A 20,301-nucleotide genomic window follows, 5' to 3' on the forward strand; every position below is an offset into this window, starting at 1 on the left:
CAAAGGTCTGGATGACAGAACATAATGCATATTTTATTTTAACCCTTTTTCTATTTTATTCTCTTGGCTAAACTGTAAACAATTCCTGGGATTTAGTTCAACTTAAAAAGTAGACCATATAATTTCAGAGTAAACTTCTTGAATTGACAAGAAATTTGGTGAAAAATTGCTCCTCTATTTCTTTTTCTTTTTCTTCCTTCCTTTCTTTCTTTCTTTTCTTTTCTTTCTTTTTTTTTTTTTTTTTTTTTTCTGCTTCCATTCTCCAAATCCACAGTATAAGACCCCTGGCTCTATACAATTTATCCAAAGCTTTGAGCAGGTCAAGAGCCCTTTTACCCTTCACTAGTGAATTCAGTGCTATTGTAAGAGAAAGACATTCTTTCCTTCCCTTTTCACTTAAAGAAACACACCAAACCTGAATAGACTCCAGGCTAGACTGGGGGAGGGAGTGATTTTCATTAGTCTAGCATAGCTATTGACATATGCTTGAAGAAAATATTAAAAAAAAAAGACAGAAGGAAGAAAGGTAGGAAGGAAGAGAGGAAGGAAATAAAGGGCTTCCACTATGCATTAAAGGGCATACTGGTTACAATTTTATTTCTAAGAAGAAAATTTTATAGGATAAAATGGCCCAACATTTCTTTTTCTTCATCACACATATGAGAAATATAAACTAAAAGGACATCTGGAAACTAACATTATTCAGCAATCAGAGAGCAAAAATCCAAAGCATTGATGTTTTGATGGAGACAAACATAACAAGATTCACAAAGAAAGCTGTAACTTATTGAAGAAAAAAAAATTCCATATGCATTTTACCTTTTGGGCAGTTCCATAGCAAAATTCTATTTCAGAAGCCCTTTGTAATATGAAACTCACTGTAGATAAGATACAACATGAAGATAGTCTGTTTTGCAGCAGCAGAAAATCAAATTGGTTCCAGAAACTAAGTTACATGACAAATGGTATAATAGTATTGCTAGAATTGGGAAGCTTGATTGAATTATTTTTCATAATCATTAAAAAAGATTTTGAAATAACTTTGCCATAGCTGTTTAGATTTTGGGGGGATAGGGACATTGCAGATATGGGAAGGCTAATTTTATTGGCCTTTTAACTAAAGTGTTATAATTTGTTACCAAAATTTAAGAGCTCACTGGTGATTTATTGTTGTTTGTTTGCAATAAAAATTTTCAGACAAACACAATATTTGACTTAACACAGTTAACATGTTATGGAGGGTGAAACAGGTTAACAAATATAGAGTATTTATCATTTCTAAGTTATTTTTAGTTTTAATATCATTAGCAATCAGCCATGTTTTATTTAAAAAAGCATCTGGAAGAGTTCATTAAGTCTTAGGCAAGGCTTATATTTTAGGAAAGACTTCCAAACAGTTAGCAAGATGTATCACTGACAAAATAACCCAGCAACTAATACCCGTAGGTGAAATGAAATCATTCTCCTGACTGAAGTCAGGAACAAGTTAAATATCACTTAGACCACAGCACACGACTACAGAGATTTAGGAGAAATCATACTTAAATAGGATGTGACTAGACGTTTAGGACTATTTTCAGAAAACTTTTTCCCCTTCAGTACTTACAGTCTTTGAAGACTAGAGCCGGGTCTCTGTGAGGCAAGACTTGGGCAATGATGTGTCTCAGGGATTCCAAGGTTCTGTCCATCTTGGGTCTGCCTGTGTGAGCCTGCTGCACAGTGTCCTCATGCCTGAATTCTTGCAGTCCTGGACTGAATTTGTGCAGCTCATTGATGCACAGGATTACCAAAGAATCCCTTTTAACATCTGCCAATCAGACATTTCCCAGAATCTAAAGACCCCTCAGGGGGCCCTCCTCCCAGGCTCACTTATCTTTGTTGTATGCTGAGCTAATTAGCTCTAAAGGCTGGCTGACAGGCGGGTTCCCATTGCTTCCTTCTGTTAAACACACCCACCTACAGGCTAGCTGGGGAAGCTCTCTAATCATGAGACCAGCTTTCCTCTCCAACCAGATTCTGCCTGAATGGTGTGCAGCTTTCTGACTTGGGTATTTTTTTGGTCCTCCATCTTCAAATGTGCTGTCCCCTGGTATAAAATCAAGAAGGTTATTTGTCAAAGAAATTACCTTAGTAACAAAGAAATTTCCAGCTCAGGACTTTCAGTTCAGAATTAGTATAATCTAAATTCTTCTTTGGTAAAGAAGTGCTATAAAGAGTACGGATATAGCCCGGGACCAGATTATGGTATTTGAATTCAGGGGCATCTCTCTGGGAGCCAAGTTTAAAAGTTGTTTTTCTTTTTTTTTTCCCCATCACCCATGTTATTGTCACTTATGATGGGTAGTGGCAAATAAAACCTTGGTACTGTCTTTTGGCTTGCCTAGGAATGTTTGTTTTTGTTTTGACTCTTCAAGGAAAATCATTCCCAAGATTGAGTTTAATGAATTCTGATATTATTCACTTCCTTTTATTTCGTGCTAATTCTTTCTATTAAAATTTCAGAAGAAGCAAAAATATATATATTTTTTCAATAGAATATAGGTAGTTATTAACATACCTTAACAGATTCTTTCTCTATTTCCCATACCACTCATGACAAGGTTAAATAGTCTTTCCACAGGAGACATAAACATGTCATGAGATTCCATTGCAATAATTAGGATTCATACCACATATAAAAGAACTGATTTTAATGGCTATAACCTATGATAGTTTATTGAAGACTTGTTAAGGACTACTTTACTTTTATTTAAAATACTTTTTCGGAGTTGGCACAAGAGATTGCTCTCCCATTTCCAGATTCCATAACTATGTTGTGTTGCATGATTAACTGAAAACAGTCCTTTAACGACAAAATAAAAGTAAAATGTTTTCCATGCAATAGGCTTCTTCAGCTAGATGGTAGAATACGGGTGGGCTTAATAAAAGGAAACAGAGGAAATGGTGCTGTCATAATAAGTCTTATCATAATGACTATTACTTAGTAAATGTCCACAGGGAATATATGTCACATATGACAGAAACATGGGGCTGCCCCACTGTGCAAAGATATTATTATAAAAAAGGATGTGAAAGAAGTAGCACTACATGTTAAGACACTTATTTAGGGTTCCAAAGTGTACTTTACTTTACATGGGCTGCATCAAATAGGAAATCATCAGCATCTTTGCCATTCATGAGCTTATAATTTAAAAGAGAAGCTAGATGGTTTGTAGATAAAAAAAAATACATTGATTGGACACAGAGTATAAATGAATGAAAGTACTTTCAGTGTGATACTGAATTGGAAACCAAAACATATAAGGTTCCCATTAGAGAGCCAGGAATTCTCAAAGGAGAGAGTCTGATAATGTAAAATTGGTCGATGCCGAGATTTTGGTCAATAAATAGACTTTTTATGGGCTTATCTTTAGTAGTACATAAAAATATTTTGGTTGTGTATTGTGATGGAAAGAATACTGAATTTTGTATTAGTAAAATCTAGGATTTGATATTTGTTACCTGTATAACTTTGAAGAAGTCATGTCTTCTCTGGGCTCACAGTCCTCATCTAGAAAATTAGGGGATTGAGCTGAATGCTTTCTTCAGATCTAACATTTATGATTCTGTAGCTATATTACAAATGACCACAAATATTTTCACACACTATAGCTTTCTGAAAACTCTTACACTTATTTCCTAAAAGCTGGACTGGTCTTCAAACAGATCACTTCTAATCCCATAGTAAACTTCATATCCTTTCAACAATATGAGAAACACAAATTAATATGGTGAGTTCAAAGATACTCATCACACACACACACACACACACACATGCACACACAATAAAAATCCAAAAACAAACAAAATAAAACAAAACAAAACAGCCCAAAGATACTCATTACTAACGCTAACTAAAATGAAAGGTAAGAATTTGTTAAGAAAATTAACTTTCAACTTCCGCAAGATTTTTCTAAAGACAAACTGAGTGTCTGCTTAGAGAACTCCAAAACGGCTTTGCAAAGATAACTTTGTAAAAATATCATGATATTTACTGAGTTATATTTTAAAAAATTAAAAAAGAATTCTAGTTGGATAGTATAGTTTCTTCTTTCTGATCAGGCCCAATGCTTCAACAGAAGTTTTCCAAATCCTCTGCTAAGCATTTATTCCTTGCCCATCCATAAAGACTTCTCACTCTAGAGTGTTACTGTAAGACAGTTTAAACTAACAACTCAGGGGTTTCTCACCCTTTTATGTCTTTAATGTAGAAAGTATATGAGGGAGGTGGGAAAAACCTAAGATACCCCTGTCTATTTAGTACAGATTCTACAGTTCACATGTTAGATTTCACTGTCAACCTCAGCCAACTGTAGGCATATGCCAAAAGCAAAACTTAGGTATTAAAACAAGGGTAGAGGACTACAGTGAAAACCAAAATGATGTTTTTACAAATCCTGTTAGAATGCTACTCAGATGTGTGAGAAATGCCATCCAACTGATATATTTAGTGATCAAAACTTATCACCCAATGGTAAAAGGGAAAGACTCAGTGCAATAGCACACTTACTAAGCTCCCAGGGAGTACAGAACTCTTTGAGAAGATGAGAAATCAAGGTGGTATATTTTGTACCGTTTCATGCACAATGCAGCAAAAACGTCTATGGAAACAATCATTTTGCTGGTAACGAAAAGAAAATTTATTCCTATCATTATAGTAATATATTTGTTAAGTAGTTCATTACAGGTACAAAAATGATAAGAAAGTGGGGGTCACCAATTGAAATAACACCCAGAATGTTAAAACACATAATAAATGCATGAAAGAATCATCTTTAGTTAAAAACAGGAAAGAACCTCCACTATCCTGTGCCCCCTCACTTCATGATCTGTTCTGTCCTGGAGGAGCCTGGGGTAGGTGAAATAGGAGAATGGGCCTGTAGATGAGGCTGTAGTGAAGATGGTGAGATTCCAGGCATGTAGGCATGCAGACTCCACTGCAGTAACTGAGCCTGAGCCAACTTATAGCTACTCATCTCTAGAGGATCAAGTACCTAAAGAAGGGAGAAGACACTGATTGAAATTCAGGAAGATTATCTTCTCTGAAATAATTTCTTCACTTACTTGCTAATGCTTTGATTCTTAAAAATTTACAATTTAAGATAAAGTAAATAAAATGAAAAATAATTCAAGTCATGCAGTTAAATAAACAGAGAGAGTAAATCCTTTACAAAAACAATGGGGAACATAGCAGATCCATCCAGATTCCAATGGGAGATGGGTGGAAGGCCCTAAGAGCTGGATTGGCACAAGAGGGTCAAGGGTTGCCTATGTGCCGGACCGTTTCTAGGGGTGATCTGGAGGGTGAAGAAGGGCAAGGCCCTGAAGAAAGTGACTTTGCTGAGGTAATAACTAACGACTGTTTAGTGTTAGCTAAACAAAACTAAAGACACCAGTAGGAAGAATGAATAGCTGGTTAACATCAACTTTGTTAACTCTTAACTGGGAAAGGTCAATGAGATATTTGAATCAAGGTATTCATGAGAGGGTCAGTTGGAAAGGCAACTTCTGACAAAAGTTCTGACAGATTCAAAAGACACAGGTAACATAAAATAACTTTATTTCAGACATATTTACCCTGATATTTCACTACATTTAGGAAATCACCAGTAAGTACTAATCTGTTTAACTACGTGAAAAGGTAAGTAGAAAATTGATTAATATCCCATTTACAGATTAAAAGAATGTACATCTCTTCATTTTCATACAATATTATAAAAAATGCTTTCTTAAAATAATATCCTTCCCCACAAGATAAAACTGCTAGTGAACTGCTCTTTATCTGTGTCAGGGCAGTTAGAATCAACACTTTTAACCAGAAAGAACAATGAAAGTACATCCATTTATCCAAACCTTCTGTTACATATATATATTTGGGGGCCTGAATGAGCCCATGTCATCTTGACTATTTTAAGTAACCAATTACCCAGATCTGTCTTGGTATTTGGTCCTGGAAGAGAAGTAAAAATTGATTAAGAAATACTTTAGAGGCCAAAGATATCACCAGAGGAGGTTTTACTAGTAAGGTGAGAGAATTTGAATGTTCATTTACAAGACTGGAGATATTGATGCCAAGCCCTTGGGTCATTAGGTATGTGTTCTGTGGAAAACTGAACATATTACTGTTAACTGTGGCTGGCTGACTTCCAGCATAATATATATTTTGAAAGAAAAAGAAAAACAGTTTAACATTTTTTGTTTTGGGAGTGACTTTTTCCAGTGGATTTTACAACAATATTTTCTTTCATAAAAGTTTATCTAGTAATAACTAGGGCTCCTCTCCCTCTCCTTGCATTTTCTCACAGGAACCATCCCCTCCCCCTACCTTTTGCTATCCAGTACAGGAGTTTATTTTGCTGCGTGTTGAAGAAAAAATTTACACAGGTTGTGGCTATAAAGTGATCAGATTGATCCTAAAAAAGGTGTCTGAAGTCCAGCTGAGTCTTTGAGCCTCTCGTCAAACGCAAAGAGTTGAGGTCTCCTTTAAAGAAAGGATAGACTAATTGAAGCTAACATTTTTTTTTTTTTCCTTTAGATGGTCATGTTTCTGGGGTATGACTTCTTTGGAATGTTTAAAACTTTGCAACAGTAATGAGCAAAGTAAAATGAAAACCTAGACTACAAAAAAAAATATTAATATTAGATTAAAACAAACCCAGGAAGAATGTTTATTGGCTGTAAATAAATGACTTAAACCTGAGATTAGTTGATGGCTATCAACTAAGTTCAAGCAAGCCACTAACTTCATAGCTCCATATATTTTAGATGAAACTTCCTGTAAAGATTGCATCATTAGTATACTCTTAATTCAATTCAGGCTATATTTATGGATATGCTTACATTAAGATAAAAGCCTCGCGCCCATCCATTTCACATTGTAAACTATAATTTCCATTTCACTTCCTTTGCAGTCACTATCAGAGTACTGCACTTAGCATGTATCCTGTTGACACAGAAGAAATATTTCTTTTCAAAATTTGTTTGAAAGAGGAATAGAAAACTGCATACAAAGGGGCCTATGTTTCTACGAATTGAAAACTAGAGAAAGACCAAGTTAGAGAATGATATATTCTTCTGATCCTCCCCAGGTACCTCAGTAGCTTTGAGCTCAAGGAAAAAGTACTACTCCCCACCTCACCACCTTTAATCCCCTCCTACCTCCTCATGAACAACCAGAAATGTTCCAGGCAGAGCTTCAGTCTACTGAGATCGGTTTTCTTGGGCCTGTGAGAAAAATGAAAGCTTATCATGGAAAAAAAAAACAAAAAATAAACAAAAAAAACCCAACATGTTTTCTTAAAAGGGAGGAAATTTTGTGGAGAATAGGACTCAAAACCTGGACCTGGTTGTAAGGACTGTCTCCTCTCATACCTCCACAACACCAGGAAGACAAGTCAAAGTTTGTGGACCTTAGTGACTTTGCAAAAGAGACCCCTGGGCTGGATACCAAGTTCTAAACCACAGATACTCTGGTTTTTCTACCTTTCACCTTCCTGGTACTTACCAATTCCATTTTTTCCTCCCACTTACTCCCAACCCTATTCACTCCATGTGATTTTGGGCAAGTAATTTTACATCTAAAAATGTTTTCTCATCTCTAAAATAAAAACAAACTAATCAAGAATGTTTACACCTCCAGTATAATAGTAAGATTCTATCCCAGATTGTCTAAACCTTAATACTGGGCAACATTTTAGCTTCTGTTCAAGATTCCTTCCAATCTACCCACACTGACAAAGTTTCCCTAGTTCCCCTTTCCATCCCCTTTATTTTTAGTTTTTAATTAATTTTTTTTTCTTTTTAATTTTTAAATAATGTCTACACCCAATGTGGGACTTGAACTCATGATCCCAAGATCAAGAGTTGCATGCTCTACCAACAGAGCCAGCCAGGTGCCTCACCACCCCCTTTAAAATCAAATCATTACACTGCTCAAAATCTACAATCGCTCCTTTCCAATACATCAAGATAAATTCTAACAAAAATTTTAAAATAATCTTTAATTTCGTCATTTGCTGCACAATACCCCTTTCCCAACCATAGCACACTACATTTATTTGTCTTCTGCATGATTTCCTCTTTGTAAGCTCTTTTTTTTAATCTACCTATTCAACCAAATCCCTCTTCCCTATAATTCACCAAATCACTCTGAACTTTCACTTATCCACTGTCCTTGGAGGTTCCTCAGTGAGATCAATGGTGTCAGGCTTTCAGTACAGTTGACTTTGTAGTGTCCTTTAATTGTTATGTGTTTAATCTTGTTTCTTCAAATATAGTGGATGCTTTAGGTCAACAAAAATTTTATATTAAAAGTCTGTATACTTCCTCAGTATCTTTAGACAACATCAAGCACGTGCAAAATGTACGGGTTAATATTGTATTTTTATTCCTAATGTAAGTTGAATCTCTTCCACTAAAAGCAGTTATAGTAATCACCCTTATTGGATTCATTCATTTCAAGTGGTTACTTTTTTTTAAATGGAACCATGTAATATCGTGACAAATATTCCAAGGATTATATTTTATTTGTATTATGAGGCACACTCCTATTTATGGAATTAAGCCTACATAATCTGATTCTAAATGTTACATAAAATACTAATTTTAATGTCATCATTATTTAAAATAGTAAGACAAAAGAAAAACTTACATTTAAAATGTAACAATATTAGTCCCTCACTGTGTTGTAGACTTTGGAGTTATTCCTACACTCCTTGTTATTACACAACTGTGTAACTCACGGTTATTTTGAACTTTACCTCATTCCCAGCCTGCTACAGTTGCATAAGATGGTTCCAGACCTTCATATAGCAAATCAAGGTCAAACTAAGATATGGCCTGATGCTCTCTAGGGAGATGTTCTGAAGAGAGATGAAGAATAATGGAGATGGTGAGCCTTAGCCACCCAGAATATTGAATGCGACTTGAAATAAACTTACATCTCAAGGAAGTGTTCTCCCTGAGAACCTAATGAACTCATACCTCCACCTTGTGGAAGTGGCTGATAAACCTCTGGGCTGTGGGTTTACCTGTTAAGTTCTTTAACTAGACAACTATGTTTTGTCATAACATTTACTGAGTACTTGACTAAAAGAATGATTATCTTCTAGTTAGTAGCCTTAAAAGATCTTTAAGGTTCTGGAGAAAGCTCAAAGACAGCCAGCTAGGCACCAAAGAACAGACCCATGGCTACCAATATCACAAAGTTATTTAGCACAAGTATAAACTGCATTATCTCGTAGGAAAAACTTATTTAGTGGGAGCAACAAGTAGAGGATGCAAGGTTACAAGCAAAGCATTTGTACGTTGAGATGAAAACAGTACCAAAAAGATCACAGGTGAAATATCAGTGACCTTGGAAATAGAAAAGATCCCTCCAGAATCTTCCTTTTGGTAATCTGAAATCATTTGGGAAATACTTCCTAATATATAACATGTATCAGGTACTGTGCTAAGCTCCTTACAGGTGTTATTTAATTTTTATAATAATTCTAAGACAGGCACCATTAAATGTCCTCATCTCACAAATCAAAAAAGTGAGGTCAGAGAGGTTACAGAGGCACTTGAGGTCTGGGAAGTGGTTGAACCAGGATCTAAATTTGGAACTCGCAGACTCAAAAGTGTTTTATTAACCACAGTACATGCCTTGACTACATTAGTAGTACACTTAAATTGTTTTTGCTCATTGTTCACTATGGACGTTTTAAATGTGAGGGTTACATCTTGTTTGATAGACCAAATTCTAATTTCTAATTGAGGACTACTCAAAAACATCTTTTAAAAATTGTGAGTAGGGGTACCTGGGTGGCTCAGTCAGTTAATCATCTGACTTCAGCTTAGGTCATGATCTCATGGTTCGGGAGTTAGAGCCCCATATTGGGGGGCTCTCTGCTGTCAGCAGAGTCCACTTCAGATCTCTCTCTCTCTGCCCCTCCCTGGCTCATGCTCTCTCTCAAAAATAAATATTAAAAAAATATTAGACACTGATTAGACACTGAATAATTTGCTTAGATTTATGCATTTGATGTATCTGTTCTGCCAACCACAAGAAACCTGAGGCTATTCAGGATAAGAACTGCTTACTTAGATTTCAAAGTTCCTAGAGTAATAGTGTTTATGTAGTAGGTACCCAAAAGTGGACTGCATCAACTGAATAAAAATTGAGTAGGAAGATGTCATAGTTTCATTCCCAGTTTACCTTTGATACTCTAAATATAATATGTATTGCAAGATAAATATTCTATGGTTCTATTAAGATGTCTTCAACATTTTACTGAAATGCTTTAAAGTAGATCTATTTAGTAAATGCTGTGAAGACACACTTAAAATTCGAAGCTAGGTAAACACTTTCCAAGTTAGCGTTAAGTTAATTTTCAAGAGAATTGGACATTTTCTTGTGTCTATGTAATTAAAGGTATTTATTAATGATAGGTCTTGCAAATAGAAGAATGAATTTTACAAAGGTGAAAGGGAATCTGCTGTCTTTATCATTCTTGGAAATAAATGTGCTGTTATTTCCTCTAGTAGATCATTACCACTGATGCAAGTAATTTTAGGACATTCTGGCTGGTGACTGTGGAGTGACATTGCCATCTAGTGGTCATTTTTTTTCCCATAGGTGATGCCCCTCTTCTGGCCTACTGGGTGATGCTGAGACTTGAATATCATCAGGTAGATGTACTTAAGCACCCATCTTCCAATCTCACTGGATTACAAAGTCTTTGTATTACAATGCCTTATGTATTCTTTCCCCTGCACTATTTACTTGTTAAGTGAAAACATGTTTTGGACCCACCCAAGAATATTAGAAAGAGGTTTTCATTCCTTATCCCTTCTACCTCCTTATATTCCTAACTCTTCTACTTCTGCTCAGGCCTGCATAAAAACGGACAAATATGGAAACTGGTGAGACTACGGCAACTTTCCGTTCCCATGACCACATTACCAATTTAAATAGTGGGAAACAAAATTATCCATCACCAGCTGATCCTTAATACTGGAGCCTTGGGGCACCTGGGTGGCTCAGTCAATTAAGTGTCCAACTCTTGATACTGGTTCAGGTCATGATCTCATAGTTATTAGTGAGAATAAGCCTTGCGTTGGACTCTGTGCTGACAGCATGGAACCTGCCTGGAATTCTCTCTTTCCCTCTCTCTCTGACCCTCTCCAGATCGCGCCCATATTCTCTCTCTCAAATAAACACTAAAAAAAAAAAAAAATACTGAAGCCTAAGAAAAACAGGTGGCAGTAAATTCTCCCAGTGGTTAAATAAAATAAAAACAAATTATTGGCAGAGTATCAGAAAGCTAAACATGATTACAATCATTGTATCATTCTAAAAGCTATACTTTAATGAATGTTTACAAAGTGCTGGGCATTGTTCTTAGCGCTTCTGTGTATTATCTCACCTAGTCCTAAAAACAACCCTATTAAGTAGTTACAAATCCATTGTAATAGTAAGAAAATTGAGGTGGAAAAGGAGAGAGACACATATACGACTTGCCTAAAGTTCTTTTCATTAGCAAGTGGAAAAACTGGGATTTGATACCATGGAATCTACTTGTTTTTGGTAGAGAACAAAAAGCAACACAAATAGTGAAATTTAGTTTTTTTTAAAATACGCAAATATTCCTAATAAAGATTATTTTAAAAAACAGATTTGTGGCGCCTGGGTGGCGCAGACGGTTAAGCGTCCGACTTCAGCCAGGTCACGATCTCGCGGTCTGTGAGTTCGAGCCCCGTGTCAGGCTCTGGGCTGATGGCTCAGAGCCTGGAGCCTGTTTCCGATTCTGTGTCTCCCTCTCTCTCTGCCCCTCCCCCGTTCATGCTCTGTCTCTCTCTGTCCCAAAAAAAAATAAAATAAAATGTTGAAAAAAAAAATGCAAAAAAAAACCCACCAGATTTTAGCAGATTGACTAATCATCTAAAAATATTTGGAGGAATTAAATTGGTTTAGCACAATTACTAAAATTATTCTTTAGAAGACACATACCAAAGGAGTCAAATTAATATATGAAAGAGAGTTTATTTATCTATTTATGTATCTGCCTTGGTCTAGAAAAGACTAAAGATGGCTTAAAAGGGGATCATACTAATGTTCTGGAAAACATTCAAAATCTTAAATATATTACTCTCCCCAAAAGTTAGCTGCTTCCAAGCTTGACTTAATATTTTGCATGTTTTCTCTCCGTTGTTTTGTAAATATATTTGCTTCTCCTTTCTGTAATCGACGTCTGGCAGCTGATTTTTGCTGTTTTGTCAACTGACGTTTCACCTTCTGCTTCACCAATTCCTGGAAAGATTTCATGAATTAGTATTACTGATTACTGAACATTTTAATAAGGAGACAATATTCAATAAAACAAAGATTTACATTGTTAATATTTTTCATATTTGTTAACAAGCATGAATTTCTTAAATTCCAAACACTGACAGTACCATATGAACCAGCAACAAAATAAACCACAAATTAATGGTTATAAAATAGAAGAAATTAAATTCCTAATAGAAATACAGATTATAGCAAAAAGTAGTAGTCACAATTCTTTGAATAACAAACCACAACAGTGCCACCTAGTGTCCATGAGGAAAACTGAAAACAAAAACAAAAAAAATTTACCCAACAAGATAAAAAACTGCTTGTTCCTCTGCTTTTGAGGTAAAAGTAGACATGGCTTTGTAGTAGAAAATTATGTTTGAAAACATTCACTACTGGCCAAAATTTATCCAAGAGTGCCTTCATAACTTCAGGTGTAGAGACGACCTGATGGCAGCAGTTACATGGTAAAGTCTTCACACAGTTTCTGGGAGATGTAGAATGTTTTCTCAGTGAATAATCATAACTTCAAATTATTTCTTATTAAGACCCAGGCTGCCAATGTCACTTACAAGATGAATAAAAGTTTGAATATTCTGCTCCCAATAATCTTTTCTTCCTCTGAAGCACTACAGCCTGTTATTTAATTGTATATACCCTTGTACCACCCTACTTATTTCCTAAAAAAGAAATAAACACTGCAAGCATTGAAGGAAAGGTCTCTTGTTAATATGCCCTACACTCTGCTAGGCACAAAGAAACATTTATTAAAACCTGTCAAGTTAAAAAAATTAAAGAATAATCAATCTGAGGTAAAAATGGCCTAACTAGTCGGCTTATGTTTCTTGAATTGCACATGTGTATTATAAAACTTGGACCAGATGAGTTAAAAGCAGACTTTGCATTTTTACATAGTTAAGCAGACTACATTCAATTAACAGGCTTTAACAAGTCATCCCTCTTGATTTTAGTCTACTGATTCCCAATGGGAAAAAAGGTTAAGAAAATAAACAGATGGAACATTCAGTTTTCAATTCCCTGCAGAGGCTGATATCCCACGAGATGTAGTTCCCCAAACCCAGTAAGGCAGGAGACTTAGAAGGAACTGGTACCTCAGAAGTTTCAGAACTGAAAGCTGTAGGACTGGCTGAAAAGTTTAGAACAAGTATGACTGGGCTCTAGCACCCCTCCCTATCCTAGGAAGAAGACAGGCAATTATCATAGCCTACTCACCCCAGCAAGAGACCAGAACCCTGAATGAGAAAAACATCTTAACTACAACAAAGATAAGAGAGCAATACTTTCAAAATTCTGAAGGAAAATCATTTCCAAACTACAACTCGAACACTTAAAACTCCCAATCCAGTGTGAGAACAGGATAAAAAGACATTTTTAGCAATAAAAAGTACCGCTTCTACCATTCACTCAAATAATTACTGGAATCAATACTGCCAAATAAAGAGATGGAACTAGAAAAGAGGCAACCAAACAAATAGGCAAGGAGAGATCATCCCAGGAAGACAACAGTAGAGCATGTACCACACTTAAAACCAGAGGAATTCAGAGGCCTCTAGAATATTTTCAAGAAAAAAAAAATCAATTTCTTTTCTAAATATTCTGTTTGAATTTCCCCTTGGTTCTTCACTTTGATGAGACCACAGGATAATCATATCAAGAAGCTCAAGAAAATAAGGAAATAATGGATTATTATGCATGCTCCTCCTTCTAATCCAGGACAATTTATGAATCCTACAAGGTTAATTTTTTTCATGTTAAAAAAAAGTGGAAGGGGTGCCTGGGTGGCTCAGTAGGTTAAGTATCCAACTGTTGATTTCAGCTCAGGTCATGATCTCCTGGTTCAGGAGTTTGAGCCCTGCATCTGGCTCCATGCAACAGTGTAGAGCCTGCTTAAGATTCTCTCTCCCTCTCTCTCTCTCTCTCTCTCTCTCTCAAAAAAAAAAAAAAAAAGGCAGGAGAAAAATCTCATTTAGTATTTATTTTTTAAAAAATACTTGTGTATTATTTCAGGGAGTACATAAAAAATTAAACAAAAATCATGCATTTTGTTGATTCTGTTGTTCGGTTGTTGTGGGCCATATGTTTATTAAAAAGCAATGTACCTAAATGTTTAATAAGAATTTGTTACATATTAGAAAGAACAGGGTTCACAGGTGGCAACTTTGCCAATAAATAGAGAACGACAGAAGTATTTATATGAAGAAAACATCTTACAATTACAGTTTCAAAGAACAGAGAAAATCTTTTACCATATAGGAAAATAATCATCAAATTAACAGAGGTAAAAAAATAAAGTTTCTTTTCTTATGACTTTTTAACAAAATGAAATGTGACCTCAAGGAAAAAAGGGTGACCAAATTTTCAAAAGAATGTAGAGTTAAGATCATCAATTTGTTTCCAATTATTAGAGGGAAATCTTTTTGATCAAGCTGGCTGAAGAGATCTTTTTCCTCTTAGAAGGCAAATTTGTATTTTATAATGCAATTCTTTATAGGTTTGACCCCATCTTAAACTTTAAGTTCCTATTAGCTATAAAGGAAATGAGGTAAAGTCAAGACTTACAGACAATGTCAGTGTCATCTTTTATATACAAAAGACAGCATAACTTAGCATGAGTTAGTAATCTAAATTTTTCTTTATATGTGGTTGCCAATTTTATGCCACTGTAATTGTATAAAAGCACTTATGTTTGGAATCTGAGACATCAAAGAAAAGAGTGTAAATAAAACTCAAGTATAGAAAATATCAAAGCCAAGGGTGGACAGACAATCATAAAGTGTGAGAAATTCTTAATAAAGACAGGTTGATAATACTTAAAGGGAAATTTTTATCTTTTAATTAATAGATGTTTCAAAAATTCCAAACATTTATAGTTTTTATCTAGAATATCAAGTAAATTATAAGCTCAGCAGAAAAGAGTATATAAAAATCAATACATTTATAGAATTTCACTTTTATTTTGGTCTCACAACTCTGAATGTTCATATTATCAAGAAAGTTCCTAGAACCATTAAAAATGTGTTATGTTATAGAATACAGTATGTTCTTTTTAGCCTATCTTTTATAATTCTGATTTAATTTTGTAAATATCCCATATTATATCCATAGGACACACATTTTAACTTATTGGACGATATATATGAATTTGGAAATCATAAGTTCAGTAAAAACAAAATTCTTTTATTTTGAATTCATATTCCACATAATTTTATTTCTTCTTGTTTTTTTTTCTAAATTTTTTAATGTTCCCTTTTATTTTTTAAATTTTAACTCCATTTATTTTTGAGAGTGAGTGTGAGAGAGAGTGAGCAGGGGAGGGGCAGAGAGAGAGGGAGAGAAAGAGGGAGAAACAATGTCAAGCAGGCACCATGCTGTCAGCAGAGTCTGATGCAGAGCTCGAACTCAAAAACCATGAGATCATGACCTGAGCTGAAACCAAGAGTCAGATGCTTAACCTACTGAGCCACCCAGGTGCCCCTTTTAATGTTTATTTTTGACAAAGAGAGAGAGAGAGAGAGAGAGGAGAGCACTAATGGGAGAGGGGCACAGAGAAAGGGAGAGAGAGAATCCAAAGCAGCCTCTGAGCTATCAGCGCAAAGCCTGATGTGGGGCTTGAACACATGAACTGTGATATCATGACCTCAGCTGAAGTAGGATGCTCAGCCAACTGAGCCATCCAGGTGCCCCTATTGCCTCCTTTCTAACTTCTAAATTTGATTTTCTTCTTTTGTTTATATTAAATGAAGTTATCACTAAAAACTGGTTTTAAGGATATGCAGCTTAATGGCTTTAAGTACAAGGGAAGTCCCCAATACACCAAGTATGTAATTTTATCTCTTTCCTTAAAATCTACAAAGGAAGTAAACTGATTCTTCCTCTTGGGCAGCCTGGAGAGTATGGCAGGCAGTAAAATCCAGGAGCTGGACTATTTGTGTTCACTATCCTGCACAGAAAATGTCCCTTAAGAAATTCTTTTGAACATTGCTGCTAAATGTCTAACAAAACCTTTAGGTCAAAAAATTTTAAATTACCTATTTTTCTCCTTCAAAATTTAGTGAAGCTGGCACATCTTCACACTGTAGCTGCACTGCTGTCACTAGCTGGGTAATCTTGAGCAAAGTCATGTAACCTATCTGGGCCTCAATTTCCTCATTGTTAAAATGCAAGGACTAGACCATATCTGAGTATCTACAATCCAACCAGGGTAGTGACCTAATCAACATTTGGAAAATGTTGAATGAATAGTTACCGGAGGAATTGTTGAACAGCTTAAAACACTGCCCACAGAAGTAACACTCAGAGTTCTTGTTCTGTACTGTTTAGTATCTTCCATACTTTCTTCATCTCTAAAATTAAAACAAAGTCACAAATTACCTAATTTTTTATAGTTAATTATGTGTCATTTATACTTATCCTTACATAATAAAATATCGTTATATTTAAAATTTCTGTAAGGTAAAACTCACACATTTCACAATTCAGCCCAATATATTAATAATTTCCATTTTTCAGCATTCTAATAGTCACCATCAAAATTGCAAAACGTTAGAATGTTTCAGCCATCAAAATTTGTTACCACTTCCCCAGAATTTATATCTCTTTTCCGCTAATCTCTTGTTCTTTCATTGAACTTTACACATATCTGCCTCTTACATTTAAATTCTTATAAAACTTCCCTGCCATCTCCTAAACAACAAAAGATGTAATGGGACCAGAGGCAGTATTCTTAATCTGTATCATCTGCCCTGCTAAGGGAGAAAAACTGCAATGATGGAAACAAACTTGTTTTACACATTGCTCAAAGTTTTAATATATACAAAGTTTAAGACACTCAGACCATATTAACACCGAACAGTCAATATTTTTCAGCAACATCTCTTATCATATGTTTCTACTCTGAATAATAAAAATTTTGCCCAACATGTGTTTAAAGAGAACAAGTTATTCTGTGCTAAGACTCTTTAACCTCTGTAGATTTTCTTCAATTACTTAAAATCCTCAGTCCCTGCCACTCTTGATTTTAACTTATAATTTTAATTTTACAAATTTATTATTTGAGTTGTAATTGCCCCGAGACTCCAGATACAGTTTTACAGAAAAGGCACAAAATTTTCATGTTTTGTTTCACGATAAAACTCTAAAGACAGCCTTAGGATGTACTGAGAAATGCCTAATAAATGTACTATTGATATAGTTTTGTCTTATTACTATTTTGAAATAATTAAAACTCCTTTCATGATTCAGGATAAACTATTCCAAAAATAAAAATTAAATTTTTTATCTTTTGCTAAGTTCAGGCTGCTAATTCATTAATATTTGCAAGAAAAAAAAAAACTCTTAGAAAAAAAAAACATCTAATGTTAAATAATTTTAACTATACATGAACAAATATTGATAGAAGGTTCAAAGTACCAGAGAAAATTCACTCTAAGTAGATATCTTAAGAGAGCACATTTACTACATGTTTACTGGACTACATATAAACCAAACACATATACAACTACAAAAATATATGAACATTTGTACATCTAGAACTTGACCAATTTACCAATTATTGTAAATAATTCTTTTAAAGTAATCAGTTTGCATTTTTAAGGCAGAACTGTTTAAAAACGAATCAATAAATTGCCGAGGATTAGGTCCATTGTAGAAGGTAATCTAAATTTTAACAATAAAAGGGTTATTTGCTTTCTCAGTTTTTAAACATAATGGGACAGAATACAGCTCTATCATTTGAAAAACAAGAACAAAAACGCCACTCATTTATCAGAATTGAAGAAAGTATAGGTTTCCACATTAAAGTAAAAAAAAAAAAAATCAATCAACAGAAATCTATACCTGAAACACCTGGATTCTTTGTTTACTGACGACAAGGCAATCAGATGAGGGCATGCATCTTCATAGTCTTCAGAGCTCATGGGGATTCCTCCTTGACCTGGTTTACCATTTTGCCTAGTGTCATTTTCAATTTTGTCTGTCTCCTCAGAACATTCAGTTACAGAACTGTTGTCAATAACTTGGCCTTTTATTTCTTCTAAAGCTTGACTGAATTCAGGTAATTCAAAATTTTGTGCATCAGCACTCTCCTCTGACGAATCCTCTCCCTTTATTTGTTCAAGGTGTCCAGATGATATGCAACAGTAGTCAGCGGATTCATCTGCAGACTTCTGATCACTTTGATTTTTTGATTTATGAAACTTTGCTTTTTCTGACAACTCTTCATCAGAAGGTGAGAATTCAGATCCGTCTTCTGTTTCAGTATTTTCATCATCTGGACCTAATGGATGAAGCAATTCATCATCTGTCTGCATTTCCTTTGTGTAGCCGCTGGCAGAAACCTCTACATCAAGAGAGTCCTCCCTCCTAGAAAAAAGAATGACAAACATTAGGAAAAAATCTACCTGACATGGGTAAGTATTTATTATTCTGATAAATTATAATTCTGAAATGAGTTTAATAGTTAACGTATTTTAAAGATTTTTCTTTGCCTAAAATGTAATACTTAGTTAAATATACAAATGTAAAAGATACATTTTTGTTGTCACTTAAGAACAAAATGACTATGGGGATGACTGCCTGACTCATTTGGTTAAGAGTCCGAATTTTGGTTTTGGCTCAGGTCACAATCTCAAGGTTTATGAGATCGAGCCCTGGATTGGGCTGTGTTTACAGTACAGAGCCTGATTGGGATTCTCTCTCCTTCTCTCTCTGCTCCTCCTTAGTTCGCATGTGTGTGTGCACATGCAAAGACTGACTATTAAAAGCAACAAATATTAGCAGAAAGGTTACAGAAACTTCAGTTGATAATGATTTAATAAATTGACTTTAATGGGCGCTAAAGATTTCTTCTTTGAAGTTCTATCATCCCAAAGCACAAAAGTGTCATAATTAAGAATATAAAATAAATGAAAAAGTTTTGCTTTGAAAATTTACATATAATTATGTTCCATGAATCAAGTAAGTATAGCTTCTGTTCTGTATAAAGGAAAAACCATAAACTCCAATATGAATAAAAGTTCGTGAATTTATAAGAAACTAAATGTGTTACTCCCCTAAAATTCACAAACATAGCCTTAATAGACCAAAGGCACAAAGGCAGGCTTTTCTAGTTTTTAAGTTTCATTTATACACTAGACAGCAATGATACTCAACAATGATTATGTGTCAATGGTTACTATTTGGAAATTTAAAAAAATTTTTTTTTTTTCAACGTTTATTTATTTTTGGGACAGAGAGAGACAGAGCGTGAACGGGGGAGGGGCAGAGAGAGAGGGAGACACAGAATCAGAAACAGGCTCCAGGCTCTGAGCCATCAGCCCAGAGCCTGACGCGGGGCTCGAACTCCCGGACCGCGAGATCGTGACCTGGCTGAAGTCAGACGCTTAACCGACTGCGCCACCCAGGCGCCCCTGGAAATTTTTTAGATTAAACTGTTAAACTTTTCAGAACTAAGTAAATCAAGTATTATTTATTTATTTTTATTTTAGAGAGAGTCAGAGAGGGAGAGGGAGGGAGGGAGGGACAGAGGGAGACAGGGGGGGGAAAGGTAGAAGGAGAGAGAGAGAGTCAGAGAGAGAGAGAGAAAGAGAGACAGAGAGAGAGAGAGAGAGAGAGAGAGAGAGAGAGAGAGAGAGAGAATCCTAAGCAGGCTCCATGCTGAGGTCTATCCTACGACCTTGGGATGATGACCTGAGCCAAAATCGAGTTGGATGCTCAACTGACTGAGCCATCCAGGTGCCCCAATAAATCATATATTTAAACAGTTTTTATTATTTTAAACAAAGCAGAGTACAAACCTGATATCACTAAAGGTTGGGTAAAGCTCACTTTCATAGCTGAAACGTTTCATGAAGAAATCTCTAATGCATTTAACATCTCTGTCAAAATACCTGCAAAAGGAAGAATCATTTTTGATATAGCCTTTGTTG

The 20,301-nt window shown here is 35.2% G+C and overlaps 2 protein-coding genes across 3 annotated transcripts in view; both read right to left on the reverse strand.

Moving 5' to 3' along the window:
- Positions 1 to 9,868, reverse strand: part of LIX1 (limb and CNS expressed 1) — a 59,889-nt gene extending 50,021 nt beyond the window's left edge. Inside the window, exons 1-7 of one of the 2 annotated variants that reach the window (XM_047877437.1) lie at positions 7,198 to 9,868; positions 6,880 to 6,982; positions 4,837 to 4,888; positions 3,670 to 3,737; positions 3,502 to 3,550; positions 1,957 to 2,086; positions 1,607 to 1,752 (exon numbers count right to left, since the gene is read on the reverse strand). In XM_047877437.1, the coding sequence (XP_047733393.1) occupies positions 1,607 to 1,752; positions 1,957 to 1,988 (178 nt within the window). In that variant the 5' untranslated portion in view covers positions 1,989 to 2,086; positions 3,502 to 3,550; positions 3,670 to 3,737; ... (1 more) ...; positions 6,880 to 6,982; positions 7,198 to 9,868. Of the gene's footprint in view, positions 1 to 1,606; positions 1,753 to 1,956; positions 2,087 to 3,501; positions 3,551 to 3,669; positions 3,738 to 4,836; positions 4,889 to 5,582; positions 5,990 to 6,364; positions 6,983 to 7,197 lie in introns of those variants that run through there. The other variant, XR_007156196.1, reaches the window with a different exon arrangement.
- A 2,176-nt stretch (positions 9,869 to 12,044) lies between these two features.
- Positions 12,045 to 20,301, reverse strand: part of RIOK2 (RIO kinase 2) — a 38,530-nt gene continuing 30,273 nt past the window's right edge. The window contains exons 8-11 of the mRNA XM_047869681.1: positions 20,170 to 20,262; positions 18,212 to 18,736; positions 16,623 to 16,719; positions 12,045 to 12,331 (exon numbers count right to left, since the gene is read on the reverse strand). Of these exons, the coding sequence (XP_047725637.1) occupies positions 12,167 to 12,331; positions 16,623 to 16,719; positions 18,212 to 18,736; positions 20,170 to 20,262 (880 nt within the window). The 3' untranslated portion in view covers positions 12,045 to 12,166. The remainder of the gene's footprint in view (positions 12,332 to 16,622; positions 16,720 to 18,211; positions 18,737 to 20,169; positions 20,263 to 20,301) is intronic.

The sequence above is a fragment of the Prionailurus viverrinus genome, chromosome A1, assembly GCF_022837055.1.
Source record: "Prionailurus viverrinus isolate Anna chromosome A1, UM_Priviv_1.0, whole genome shotgun sequence".
Classification (NCBI taxonomy): Eukaryota; Metazoa; Chordata; class Mammalia; order Carnivora; family Felidae; genus Prionailurus; species Prionailurus viverrinus.